Consider the following 14,756-nt stretch of genomic DNA (forward strand, 5'->3'; position numbering starts at 1 on the left):
GTCCAAGTTTCACTAAATTAAGTTTAGTAATTTAGAGGGTAGTTCTTGAGATGGTTTATCAGGCGAAAGTAGGTTTTGAATATAAAAACTATGTGTCCGTTTAATTCCGTAAATAACAAAACGCTCTCGCTGTTATTAGTTTCGAGAATTTCCACAACATTGCCAAATCCCGAAAATGAGATTAAAGTTTGAAAACTCGGGGGCTTGGGACGGTCAGTGTAATCGCGTGGACGTTATCGGCTCAGGCGCAATCGTCCGCCGGCTGATTAGCTAAGCTGGACTCTATGGATTATGGCATGACCCTTTGGATATTAGAATAGTTGATTTACTGCATTATTGTTATGTAATTAATTGTTTAGAGTTTTTTAATTTGTATAAATCGTTATTTAGGGATTGCGAATTCCGAAGGTTTAAAAGAAAATCATATGTATTATCTCGAAGAGAAAGAGAAAATCTTGTCTGGAATATTTAAAACGGTGACCAAAAAATTAGCAATAGACATAGACATAACATTTATTACTAACAAAAACACACCCACAAAAACACACATTACAACAATAATAAAAAAAAATATATATATATATATTATATATATATAATGAGAGATATAAAAAAAAATCTTTTCCCTCTCGGTTCGTTTCAAGTGAGTAATGCGTGTGTGCTGTGGTTGTTATTGGCCCTGGCTCAGCATTATGCTGAGGAGCAGACTCTTCCACAGCGCTGCATTTCACTCCTTTTTGAAATACCATAGATTTAATAAACCCGCTACCCGCATTTTCTAACAAATTTTTAAGCATTGTCTTTAAAAGGCAGCTTTAGTCCACAATCCAGATATATGGGTGAGTTAAGATGTGCATCTAAACAGCGCCAACTTTAGATTACTCTTTCAAAGTTTCCCGGGAAAAATTCCACGCTCCACCCAATTTAGTGGGCAAGTTGAAATTACGCTGTAATCACATTGTTACCGGGGTGCGGCTTTTATTTGGATATTGTATTTGGTTTTTGTGTATCAGAAGCAGACGTTTTATCGTAATTACTTTTACAAATACTTAATATGTCGATTTATGTATTTAAAAAAGGTTTGTCAACAATAACAATAAAAACGAATTAACAGGTAAACACAGCATTCCTAAGCTACAAATATGTATGTCTAAAAAGCGAAAGATATAGATGCGAAGTTATTGCAAAATTTTGGAAAAAATAGCTCTGCTAAACTGTGAGTACGGAAAGTTTTTTTGGAACAAAATGTTTTGTATATAAATTGTTCCTGTGGTTCAGCTATTAAAAGCAACAATTACACGCATTTAGATCATGGTTGCGTAGCAAGCCTTTGATAGAGGTATATGCTCTTTAAAGACTGAAGATCTGTGAAGACGTCATGATGAGTAATTAATTTCTGGTGGTTATTAACCACTTTCATTGGTTCTAATAGTCAATGAAGTATGTTATCAATTTTAATTGCACTTTATTATAAAAAAAAATTCCATAACAAAGTTCACAAAAAATAATGCGTAGGTATGTAATTATAATCTAGCTTATACAATAATTATGGCTACTAAGTATAGTAACTTGACTGAATTTTCTACAATACTAGTGAATAGCTTAAATGCTTAATGCTCATTGACAGTCTTAGTGTTTTATAATGTTTTGACACTATGTTCGTGTGTCCGTTATTATCAAATATAACTATTATTTTGTATCTCAAAGCCCTCCTTCTTTTGGACTTTCTCCCATCACTCTACTAAAAGTCCACAGCAATGGGGCAGATGTTTATCTATATTAAAATTAATCAGACAACTATTAAATAAGATATTTAAAAACATCTAACACAGTCTGTAATATTTTTTTCGATTTCGTTTCATTCATAATATTGCAAAAAAATGTTCCCCAGGGCAGAAATAAACCGACAAATATTTTAAACACTTTATGCCTGATAGTGGGTTCGATTCCGATGAATATTTAATGAAGGAACAGACCCTTACGTATTTTTAAGGGTTAAGTGATGTAGGGTTAGTTTGATTGTTTTATGGTGTTTTTGCAGCGCAATCAATAAATATTTTATGAACTTGGTTGATAAGTGGGTTTTGCATTCGGTTTTATTGTATTTTGTTTAGCTTTAACCGCGTAATCAAAATAGATATTAAAGATAAATAAAAAAGGCTTTTAATTTATTTTATTACAAATTAAAATATTATTTGATTATGTTTAAACGTTGCAATTTAAAGAATTAAAAAAAAAACCTTTTAAGGCTGGGCTTTAGATTTCTGTATCTATTTCATTATCATTTTTCAATAATAGGCAAGTAGGTGATCAGCCTCCAATTCCTGACACACGCCATCGACTTTGGATCCAAAGCACTGTTCCTCAAGATGTTTTCCTTCACTGTTCGAGTGAATGGTAACACTTAGAAAGTGCATTTATGCACAGCCGGGGATCGAACCTCAACTCAAGAATGAGATTAGCACGCTGAACACTGATGCATTAATTTAAAGGCTTATTAAACTTAAAAACAACTAATTTAAATTCTAATGATTTAAAGAAATTATTTAAATAAATTGCATACACACTTAACACCCAATTAAAACCCTTAAAAACCGAGTGAAATTTAAAAATCGTCACCCGTCGCGTAGAAAATCAGCTAAATCGACTCCGGGAACTACGGTCCTCCTTATCGCATTTAAATTATTATTTTATGCAAATCGAATATACACAGTAATGGAAATACCGTGTCACTTGATTTTTGCCGTTCTCAAGTACTTTTATTTTAATAGGTTTATCATTTAATACGAATTAAATATAAAGACACGGCAGTGTAACTGGTCATGTGGTTTATTCTTGAAACTACGATTGGACGTTCAGTGAAGAAATGGCGTCCAAAATATGTATCAAAACTGCAACACTAACTAATCATCTGCATCATAAATAGATACGTTTAATAATGATGTATAGAACTACTGGTTTGATATATAAAAAAAATTGTTAAAATAATGAGTGCTATACACGATCTAATAATTAAGTCGAATTTTTGTACGAATTTTCCAATAAAAAATAAACTATCTAAAAACTAATGACAGTATTTGAAATTAACACAGCTTTCGAATAAAATTTATTTGAATTTCGAATTACGGCCCAATCCATAGATAATTATACAAAATGCTGTTTATAGAATCTGGAATTACTCAGGTATACCTAAAAACATTTGGCCAATTATAGTTAGAACTAAATAAAAATGGACGCAAAACTAAGCAAAATTTTGTTATACAAATTAAATTAATTTTTAGGTTATAATTCTTCTACAATAAATGCGAATAAAGTTTCTTAAAAGGATCACAAAAGACAAGAAGATAAAAGTTACCAAATAGATTATGGTATTTTGTCCACAACCCTTCATCCTATACAAACGTAAGACGATAGGAATCAAACCCGGGACCCTCGCAAACAGTATCCTGTGACAAGTATTAATTAACCGTGCTACGGAATATTGAAAAAACATTAGGCATTCGTTGAGTAAACAATTTTGATCATAATTATTTGTAAAGGGTAATCTTTCGGACGTAATTTTTGCTTCTGAATAAAAAAATCTAAATATTTGTCCAGCTTCAAAACGAACCCTATAACCCTAATCACTACTCTAATAAACGCTTTTTACTTTAAATAGGTAATTAAAGTAACAAATGTCTAATGTGTTAAACAATTTTGATTTTAATTATTTGTGAAGTAAATTGAATAAATATTTAAAATGTAAATTTGTTTCGCTTGAAAATGAACCCTAGTAAACATATATACAATTCAAATCAACGCAACAATAATTAAAGTAGCAAGTATCTACTGTGTAAAACAATTTTAATTTTAATTATTTGTGAAGTAAATTGAATAAAAAAATTTCAAATGTAAATTTGTTTCGCTTGAAAAGGAACCCTAGTAAACATAAATACAACTCAAATCAACGCAACAATAATTAAAGTAGCATGTATCTACTGTGTAAAACAATTTTGATTTGAATTATTTGTGAAGTAAATTGAATAAAAAAATTTCAAATGTAAATTTGTATCGCTTGAAAACGTCTAACAATAATAAGAGTAACAAGTGTCTACTGTGTAAAATTTGAATTTCGAATTTCCGCCACATTCCATTTCAAACCCGTCCAACATTGAAGTCCTTTAACAATTTAGTATTTAATATGACATTGGCAGTATTTCACACCTGGCCCCATTTTAATATAGCATCCCTTCGTAATTCTTTCTTGATATCTTCATACGGTCTTATTCGGGCATTTATCATGTGTGGATTTCGGGATTCCGGGATTCGTATATCACCAGCTTTAATAAAGGGAATGTTGCCATGATAAAAGATAAGACTGTTATTGAATACTTAGTAAATAAGTTAGAAAAATACAGCGAGGAAGTGCTGCTAGCGTTAAAGGTACACAGGGACCAAACTTTTTAAATTTGTTTTAATTTTCTATTTATTAATTTTAATTATAACTTTGTTGGTTAAGAAAATTGTAAATACTGTATATTTGATTGTAATAAATAATAATAAAAAGAAAAGTGTATTAGTTTTATATAAGATCACATTAGTTCAAGAGTTCAGCTGTTATGGTTTGAATGGGGAAATATACCAAAGTATATATTAGTTAACTATTCACTTGATAAATTTTTTAATTCACATAAAGCAGATTAAACTATGCAACTCTTTCTGTCAAATTATATTTACGCAGTGTTAAAAAGGGACAATTCAGTACTGTTACGGTGAAAGATTGATATTATTTTTAACATACAATTTTCATGTTTGAATTTTGTCCTCAAACGTCCCGGACATAATTCAAAGATCAAAATATGAAATCAACCCTTGACCACTCCGAAACCTGAGCCCATTCTTATCTTAACGACCGGGGGGACCAAGGGGTAGATGTAGATATGAGATGGGCAATTTTGGTCAAACTAGAAATGGCACTTTGTTGTTCTGATGTAATTGCCCGTGGATTATCGACTGGAATCGCTAAAGTTTCCGTGGATATTGGATACTCCATGCCCTTGATGTGTTATTAAATTCCTGATCACAATTGGAATATGTGACGTAAAACCTTTACTAAGCAAGAAGTAACATACATTTATATTTTATTCATTTACACTTCGTAGCTGTAAGTACAATTAAAATAATTAAGTAAAAGGTAGCACACGGCAGCCTTATCGCTTTCAAGCGATCTCTTCCAGGCAACCACTGTGAGAAAAAATATGTATAAGGTGAGCTTGGTCGATGAAAACATGCTAAGGTGAGTTACTTAGACGAAAAGAAACAAAGCAAAGAAATTAAAATATGTAAATATGTAAACAGTGAAACTATATTAAAAAAGGACATATTATGAAACACTAATTTCGGGAACTATAAATAATAATTGTGATAAATTCATTCTGTAATCAATAAAAAATAATTTCTATTCATAATACAGTTTGTCCGTAAGTATCTCTGAAGTAGAATAACAAAATTTAAAATTTGCCCAACTTAACCCAGTCGTAAATACCTATATTATTTTTGAGATATTATTTATTAGTATAGATTTAGTTATTAGTATAATTTGAAAAATATAGTATCAAGTTAGGCGTTTGGATATTCGTAGATGAATTCAAAAAAGAACAAGTGTCTACTGTGTGATATTTAAATTTCGAATTACCGCCACATTCCATTTCTAAATCGTCTAAAAGATTGAAGTCTTTTAAAAATTTAGTTTTTAACAAAGAAACTCAAAAACATATATTTTTTTAGAATAGATATAGTTATTAGTATAATTTGTTAAATATATCAAGTTAGGCATTTATCCACATATCTATATTTAAAAAAGAAATTTCAAAGCCCGTTATTCCTAAGAGCGTCTCACTCTATTTCCGGGCCGTAGCGAATATCCTGTCCGTGGAAAAAGTTGCGGGCGCCCGGAAATAGTCCGCGTCGTACCCGGACACACCCGGATAACCGGAAGTTTAAAACGAGACGTAAGATGTATGGTGTTTGCGAGTTTGCCGATCTATTCTAGCTGAGATCGGGGTTACTTTTTAAATATTAAGTTAGTAACATTTACCACTGAGTTTTAATAAAAAATACAATAGGCTATGTTTATATGCGTATTTTAAAATATTATGGTTATTATTATTTTCTAAACCAGGGGTCCCGGTTATTATTGATACCAAATATTACTGGTTACCTAATATTTTTTGAGAAATTTCTTCTCTCACTATTTAATAACATTATAAATTCCTACCTCCTATCTTCAATTAACATTCTCTATATGCTATATTTGAGCGTAATTAACGATTAATTCGCGACAATATTTAATAAAACAATGACCCTAACCCCGCTACACTTAATTCTTCATAAAGTAGAAAAGCCCCGACTTTCCAGCACCTTATTAAAACTGGCAACACTTAACCATAAAAAATTATCCAAACGCCCAGCCGAGCCATTAATCCAATAAACTGGGAACACCAAAATATGGCTCAATTTTCGTTTTTCTCAAAACGTGCGGCCCTTCTTTATTTAGGGTAAGGGAAGGCCGTAAGTTTTACTTGGAGGAGTCCGGGGCAAATTGCATACGAATCCAGGAAATGAGAATTTATTAATATTGGAACGTGTTGGGTCTAAGGAATTAACTTTTTTGGTGACAGCGTAAACAATGCTTTGCGTCAAATAAGATGGACGAATTATTGACTATTTGGACAAATCTTTTAGAGCTGTTTATTCCTAATCAAGGGTTTAACGGGTTTTGTCCAGAACTTTGCACAAATAAGTGTTCTTTAGCATATATTTTTCTACATTATCAGATAGTAATTTGAGCTGCGTTAATAAATCAGTCAGCCAGGCTTTCCTTTTAAATATACCTTGAGAACAAAGTTGCTCGGTTCATAACATCTACTATAAAACTGACGGTTTAATTTAATAAAACCCGTTTCGCATCACCTTTCTTGGCGCAGAATTTCTAATACATTTTCCGAAAATCACGCTTCGTTTCACACACGAACATAATTCACATGACATTTAATATTAATAGAAGTACCAGGACATCATAGACGTGGAGAGATGGCGAAACACGGAATTCCTAGCCGGTGTTGTATTACGTAGCTCGCTTTGAGAGGCACCGCACCGGAATGGAAGCAAAGAATTTATACTTTATTTATGTTTCTCGTATGTTATGTGCTCTTGGTAGTTTATGATTATGGATGTCATAATGGGAAGATCCGAGTCGCGGAGATCAAAGCTATCGCATTCAGCTAGCTATAGATGGATATATTTTAGATTTTTTGGCACATATAAACAAAAGTTAAAGCAATTGAAAACATCCAGAAACAAGACAGAGAAATACAGAAGTCTACTAATGATAATTACTAATACACTTGACATTCATAAATATTAAATAACCTTCAGCTGTTGTCAGACTCTTCCATCACACATATTGCGTATGCCGTCGCTTATAATCCCGTTAATCATCAATCGTGGCACGGGATTGCGGGACCCATGCAATACTTCATCGCTACGTGTCGCGCCGCCCTCGCCAAGACATAATATTGAATAACGTCGCCTACGAAATCCCACCTTGGGACTTTAAGCCCTTTCAGGGGGCTAAAAATAATTATAAGGCTGCCGTAATCCCAAGACAGAATCCCCGCGGCGCGCGCCTATTGTTTCTTAGAATACAGAATGTTAACAGCTGTTCAATGGTTTTACGTTCAGCAAAGTTATTAATTGCTTATCATCCGAGGTTATTTTTGGTATAGGCACTTATTTATTTATTAAATTTACGACATCATACATAGTTTTTTTTTATAGAACAGAGGGCTCGCGAGTGCGTTGCCGGCCTTTTAAGAATTGGTACGCTCTTTTATTGAAGGACCCTAAGTCGAATTGGTTCGGAAATACTTCAATGGGCAGCTGGTACTAAATAAATAAATAGTACTAAACTTACTGATTATTTTACAAAATCTTCCATCTAAAATGAATGACAATTAAAGTAAACATAAGTTTTACAAAAAATAGAAATTAAAAATTAAAAAATACCATTAAAACATATACAAGATAAGATAAGCACACAATAAAATAACATTACTAGAAATTTGTTGGTAAAGCAGAAAAAAAGAAAAATCATCAGCAAAACTGCGAAGTAGGTTCGAGAAAGGCATCCCACAATGCTTTCTCTAAACTAGTATAATTAATTAACTCATTGTGAAAACCCTGCCATTTTAAATGTGGATTGTAAATTGATAGGCAGCATCTATGTTTTTAAAAATTCAGTGCTATCAATAGAATTCAAACGTGCTACAATTTTAACATTCAGTTTGCAGTGGACAATCGTGTTGTTACCGATATTGCATCCCGCTGAATATAAATGCGGCCACGATCCGACCATCGAGTTAACTCCATTTTTGGTCACCAGACAGAATTAGTTTCCATCACTGAGAACACGTGTCTACACGTATGGAAGAAATATTATCGGCAAGGTGTGGGGCGTGGACAAATGGTGTTCTAAATTCAAAACAACGTCGAAAATAATTGTACCAATAGTTTTATCGGAATGAAGAGCTTAAAGGGCGTACAATATTTATTATGCATTATATTTTTACACGCTATTCTTAATGGGCGGATAGATAGCTCCTATTTGCTGTCGTTAATTTCTCTTAAAATACCTCCTCCTTATGCGACAAGATACACAAAAATGTGCCTCGTACAAACTCGAATTACCTGCATAATTCGCTAATGTTTCGAGTTTTATCTAACTATGACGCAATTATGAGGATTTTGATATTTTCCACCTCACCAAAGAAGATGTGAGAAAGTATTTGAAGAGGCGGGTGGACTCTGATCTTGTTTAAGCAGTAATTTGGAATATTACCTAAGTATTAATTTTGTTTCAAATGTTAAATTTCAATTTTCTTTAGTTTTTTTTTATATTTTTGTCTATTAATGTACTTATTTGTTTTCTGTTTCGTATATATTGTTTATTTATGTAATCTGTTTTGGATTCCTGTATTGTCTAAGTGTTTTGTTTTATAATATGTATGTTAGTGTTAGATTACTTATAAATAAAGAAATATATAGATATGAGTACAATGAGTAGTTGTTATTCTACTTGGACTTATCAGTGTCTAACACAAATCTCCAATGAGATTTTTTATTTCATTTAATCCTTTCCGATATCTTGAAAACGAAAATATATTCCGTTCAATCAAGATTGGTGTGAAAGCTACAGGTGGATGTGCCGCAACTAATCGAATGAATATTACAACTATCACGTCTGCATAAAAGCTTGTCCGAATTGACAATTGACATTCCACCACAGTGTCTACACTACGCGGAATACGGAAATGGAAATTGTACTTGTTATAGTTCTTATTCGAATTTTGAATCGGTAATATTGAGCTTTTAAAGCTTTGAGATATTCTTTTAAAAGTCGTACGCATGTGACGGGAGACTCTTTATTTGATAGACAGTTTTTAATAAAACAAGTGTTTTTAGGATTGTCTGGGTAAAGATTTAAAGTAGAGAAAGCCATAGATAACATTTAAAAAAAAATGTGGAATAAAACACATTAATTTTATCGATGTCTGATATATTATCATAGTGATGGATGGTTTAAAAATAAACATTAGCATACGACGAGTGTCGCGAAGTTGTAATTTCTCGAATGGCTTTGCGGAGTAAGGGGGTTTCAGAGGGATGCGGGGCAAGAAACGGGGCAAGAGGGGGGCAAGAAGGGGGTGCAATTTCATTACCGGTCCGGATCCGCGTCCATAAATCACCGGGGCCCGAAGACTACTCAGGTGACGCCTGAGACTCTGTTTTCAGGAGATTCCGAATTCTTTATAGCCATTCCGAGAATTCCGAAACGAGTTTTAATTGGAACGGAAGAGCTTTGTTGAAATATCGCCTCGGATTCGAAAATTTGACGTAATGATGTTTTAGAATGTAAATGAATACATTAGTGTTACTGTTATTCATGATTTAGCTGTAATTATAAGAAAAGCTTTTATCTGCGATAATTTCAAGTTTAATTTAGATTCGTTTGGCTTTCAAAACACTAGTTTTTCTGAAACAGAAACTCAATCAAACGCGCATTGGTTATTTCAATAAACACTTTTCAACTCTATTTCCGGTTGGAAGTTTAAAAAGTCGCTTGACAATCGAATTAGGAGGCTTTTAGTGCGCGTTTTTGCGTCCCGTCTGCCGCCATTACGGTCCGAATTGCTTATAATTGCTTCGTTTAAAGCTAAGTGCTTTCATTACGACGCCGCTAACGCTAGCCGTGTCAAAATATACAGATTACAATGGAATTTTGAATTTCGAATAAAGCTACTTTAAAGTTTAAATTTCGAACCGCACACAAGTGCCCAGTAGATTTCTATGACTGACATGAGCTTAATTTTCATATTTGCACGTATTAAACATATTGTTATGATTAAACAATATATTTGTGCGGCCTTTGAAATAAATCTATAGAGCCTCGTTCAGCAGTTTAGGATGAGCCGTGTGCCCTTTAAACAAAAGCCAACTGCATAAACAAGAGGATTCAAACAAAACAACGCGTTTAATTGTTCGTAGAATCGCTCTCACTGTTCTTTACGCAATGAAAAATTTATTGCTTTAACGGGAAAATTTTAATTGAAAACTGAACTGATCCAGATTGATGTAAATAGTAGGTTTTACTGGAAAACTTTATGTACGAAAACACACTATATTAGTATGAAAATATAAATTTTGTATGTGGTATATTAACAGGCTTTGATTAAAAAATATATAATTTCTCAAAGCACCAAATTATATTTAATTTCTATATTATGGTGAAATTATATATATATATATATCTATTTATGGTGCATTATTATATTAGTATATAATCATACATAGCAGGGATGATAGTCGCACGCGAATGCCACTAGGCCAACACTGATGCCTAAAGCAATGTATACTAACTACTCTTTATACAATTTATGATTCCTGTTTTGTCGAACTGTTAACAATAAATCTGTGACGCGATCCGCGTTTACAGGATATAAACTTTGCTTTGTCAATTGCTACAGAACTTTACTCATTTTCCACGCCAGCGAGTTATATGTGGGTCATAGTTCAAATATCTATGAATATTGTTCGTTTAAAATTCGAATGAAAGCTGTCTGTGTAGGTGGGTAGTTGTAAAAAAAAAATATTTGTAATAATATAAACCATATTCTTTGCCAATCGAATTAGAAAATTTGACTTTAAACATTCTAAACCTAAACTTACCGTTAAATGTTGAAATAGCCACGCCCGCAGGATGTTTGTGGCCACCTTCGGGAAAATCCCTCTTTTCTTCTGATTCTTCTTTCCATTCGTGTCATCGTCTTCTTCCCCCGTGCCTTCCCCTGAACCAATACTCGCATTACTCGCGTCACCTGTAAAAGACATCAAGAACTTTAATAAAAAACTTCTAGGATTTCTAGCGTAATATATATATTCGTGTCTTATATATCATACTAGAGCAGTGCTGGCCTAGTGGGTTCAGCGTGCGACTCTCATACGTGAGGTCGTAGGTTCGATCCCCAGCTTTGCACCAATGGACTGTCTTTCTATGTGCGCATTTAACATTAGCTCGAACGGTGAAGGAAAACATCGTGAGGAAACCGAAATGTCTTAGACCCAAAAAGTCGACGGCGTGTGTCAAGCACTGGAGGCTACTTGCCTATTAGATTTAAAAATGATTATGAATAAGATTCAGAAATCTGAGGCCAAGAACTAAAGAGGTTGTAGCGCCACTGATTTATATATCATACTAAAAATATAATACCTATATATATATCGTTACAATATGTCTTAAAGTATAAACATGTATAGCAAGAGTATAAATTTTTCATCAGAAACAGTAAAAGCTATACATATAATTTTAACGAAACGTCCAGTGATGTCTAGTTAATCTGTGGGAAAACGTTGCAGTATGATCTATAGATCCAGGATCTAGCGGTTATGTCAGATAATGTATCACGAGACATCGCGACAAATTCTGTAGCTCATTAAAATAATGTGTTAATCGCGTCTAAAGCGGAGATATTTCGACGTGTTATCTACTTTGCGTCTGGCATATTAATTAGAAACGCTAGCTAGTATTTATTTAATCACCTGCCTCCACTGATTCCTATCTACAACATTCAATTAATTCGCGGTGCGTCGCGGTACGTGCTTGATTTGCTATTTGTTTTTTGCTATGACTTTTCGCGTATAGTGTTTCCTATGTGGCGTAGCAAGACTTAAATCTCATACTTTAAAACAAGTATTAGAAGGGAATTGAAAGGGATTTGGAAATTTTATAAAATTATTGAAATTAAAATAGCAATAGCAAGATGCACAGATGAAGACAACTTATGGAAGGAAAAGAGGGCTCCCCAGAAATGTGGATAAAAGAAATAGAAGTGTCAACAGGAAGCGAATGGAGAAAGATATTTGGAAAAAGCCGGAGGAGGCTGAACCCATAAAGGGTTCACATCAACGGTACAGAAGGAAGCTAGGACATTAGGACAACAAGAAATAAAAAGTGTATCTAATAAATCTCAGCTATATATTCCACTTTTGTAATGATTGGAAATCAAACGGGCTTTTAATAATATTATTAATTAAATTAAAATCAACTGAAATTATTGTATAAGAAATAAACGAAAGACTAAAACCAAACGGTAAATAACTAGTGTTTATTGAATTATAAAAAGGAAGAGAAATTGTAGAAACGTACAATACAGCGATACGTTTGTTTTTCTGAATAATTAATGTGAATTTCACTTCGGGAATGTGAACTGAACAAAAGCGTACACGATAAACAAATTAGTGTGCACTGAGCCACATCAAATATTCATCGGAGGAAGAACAAATCGAATCACCGGGTGTGAGCTCCTTATTCCTTGTAATCCGATGTTGATAAATAAAAAAAATCCGAATTGCAGCACGTTCCAATTGTTTCAGCTTCTGCCTTATTTGGTATACTTTTTGTAGTCCTTTTTAAACAAGCGACTTAAATTGTTAGAGCTTTTCTTCGTTGGATTTTATGATTCTACTTTTAAAAATGCCTACAAGTACGAATTTTTATACTGGCTTTCACAAGGTTCATATCTCGGTCCCGTTCTTATTAAAGTTTTCAACATTGGCTTAAATAGATTACGTAAAGATAAAATTACTGACAATGACGAAACATATCGAGTATCTGTCTGCATATCGCGACCGGTGGCATTGTGATGGTAATGCATTGTAATGGGGGCAAAGTAATAAAATTACTTTTAGGCCATTACCCGCCACCCCTTAGAGTTGCATAGCGTACAGGGTGTAACAATAAAAATGTTTAATTCGACAAAATAACCATTTTATTGTCATTGGGTAGTAAAATTGACACATCATTTCTTTTTCTTTAAATTTATAGGCACCTAATTGTCAAACACGGCTGAATCTAGTTTTTACAATGGGTGATAAACATTTTAAAGCTTTTAATGAGTAATAAAATTTGAGATTACTTTCGGAACGAAAACCTTATCTTATATTAACTTATCATCTAGGATCACTTACACCTGCTTTCGGATGTGTCAGCTTTAAATCTCCTGGAAAAGCTACATCTTGGCTCGGTACCTTAGAATCCAGAGGACAAAGAAAGGTGGTTGATGACACTGGTTGTAGTGATGCATCAAATACATCACCCTATACAGTATCAGCGTGCAAAATCAGAGTGCAGTTGCATGATGCAGTATTGTAATCCCCTAATTCATCTTAGGGCACATTAACGAACCCCACACACCCGAAATGGGTGTGTGCAAACACACGCGTGCGAAAAGTCAAGAGAATGAAATTAACTTCTGGATTGTAGTAATGCTTATTATTTTTTAGTGCTAACATTAAGCTATATCTAGATATAAGAGTTTTAGTTAGGCCTATCAAATTTTTGCAATTACTAACACACACAGTAGGTACAGTAGTAGACAAATATGATAACAATAGCAATGGTTTCATGTGATACAATATGTATATCGCTTAACAGACTAACTCCCGGTTTTTATATTAAAATAGTAGTCATGTTAGCCACGAATCGTAGGCTATAGAAACTACTCTCTTTTACACGTTGCATATTTCTCCAGATTTGGCCGCTAGTGACTTTTTCTTGTTCTCAGACCTCTAGAGAATGCTCGCTGGACATAAATTTTGCGCTAAAGAATAAGTAATCGCCGAAACTGAAGCCTATTTTGAGGCTAAAGACAAATCGAACTATAAAAATGGTGTCTAAAAATTGTATTACCACTACAATAGCTGTATCTATTAAAAAAATCAAATCCAATTTTATCAACAATTCTATGACAGCCTACGAACGTTTATAGACCCAGGAATAAGCAGACATTAACCTCGTACCAGTACGTAATAGCTACGAGTCGTTTTTAAATGTTCTCTACGAGTCGTTACACGTAAGAGAAGTAAAGTATTATTATTGAAAAGAAGACGTTTGTTTAAAGTTCAATAACCGAAATGGCTCATTAGGGCCCAACGCGGTGACTCCCATGGCGTTTGTAAGCCGATTGCCGCAATCCGACACCGAATCCGCTACCCCATTGCGAAAGCTCACACCACTATACTAGGGGCCGGGCCAATTATTACCAAGCCAATAAAAGGCAAACATTTGCGATGTATTTAATTAAAGGTAATTTCTAAAAAAAATATTATTAATTACATTGAGTCTTTGTGTGAGTGTTATTGGTCTGAGAACGAGTTTTATT

The 14,756-nt window shown here is 33.5% G+C and overlaps 1 protein-coding gene across 5 annotated transcripts in view; it reads right to left on the reverse strand.

Moving 5' to 3' along the window:
* Positions 1-14,756, reverse strand: part of LOC125054947 (homeobox protein homothorax) — a 243,372-nt gene that overhangs the window by 73,462 nt on the left and 155,154 nt on the right. For all 5 annotated transcript variants that reach the window (XM_047657101.1, XM_047657100.1, XM_047657097.1 and 2 more), the window contains exon 10: positions 11,266-11,414. In XM_047657101.1, the coding sequence (XP_047513057.1) occupies positions 11,266-11,414 (149 nt within the window). The remainder of the gene's footprint in view (positions 1-11,265; positions 11,415-14,756) is intronic.

Source organism: Pieris napi, chromosome 12 (genome assembly GCF_905475465.1).
Source record: "Pieris napi chromosome 12, ilPieNapi1.2, whole genome shotgun sequence".
NCBI lineage: Eukaryota > Metazoa > Arthropoda > Insecta > Lepidoptera > Pieridae > Pieris > Pieris napi.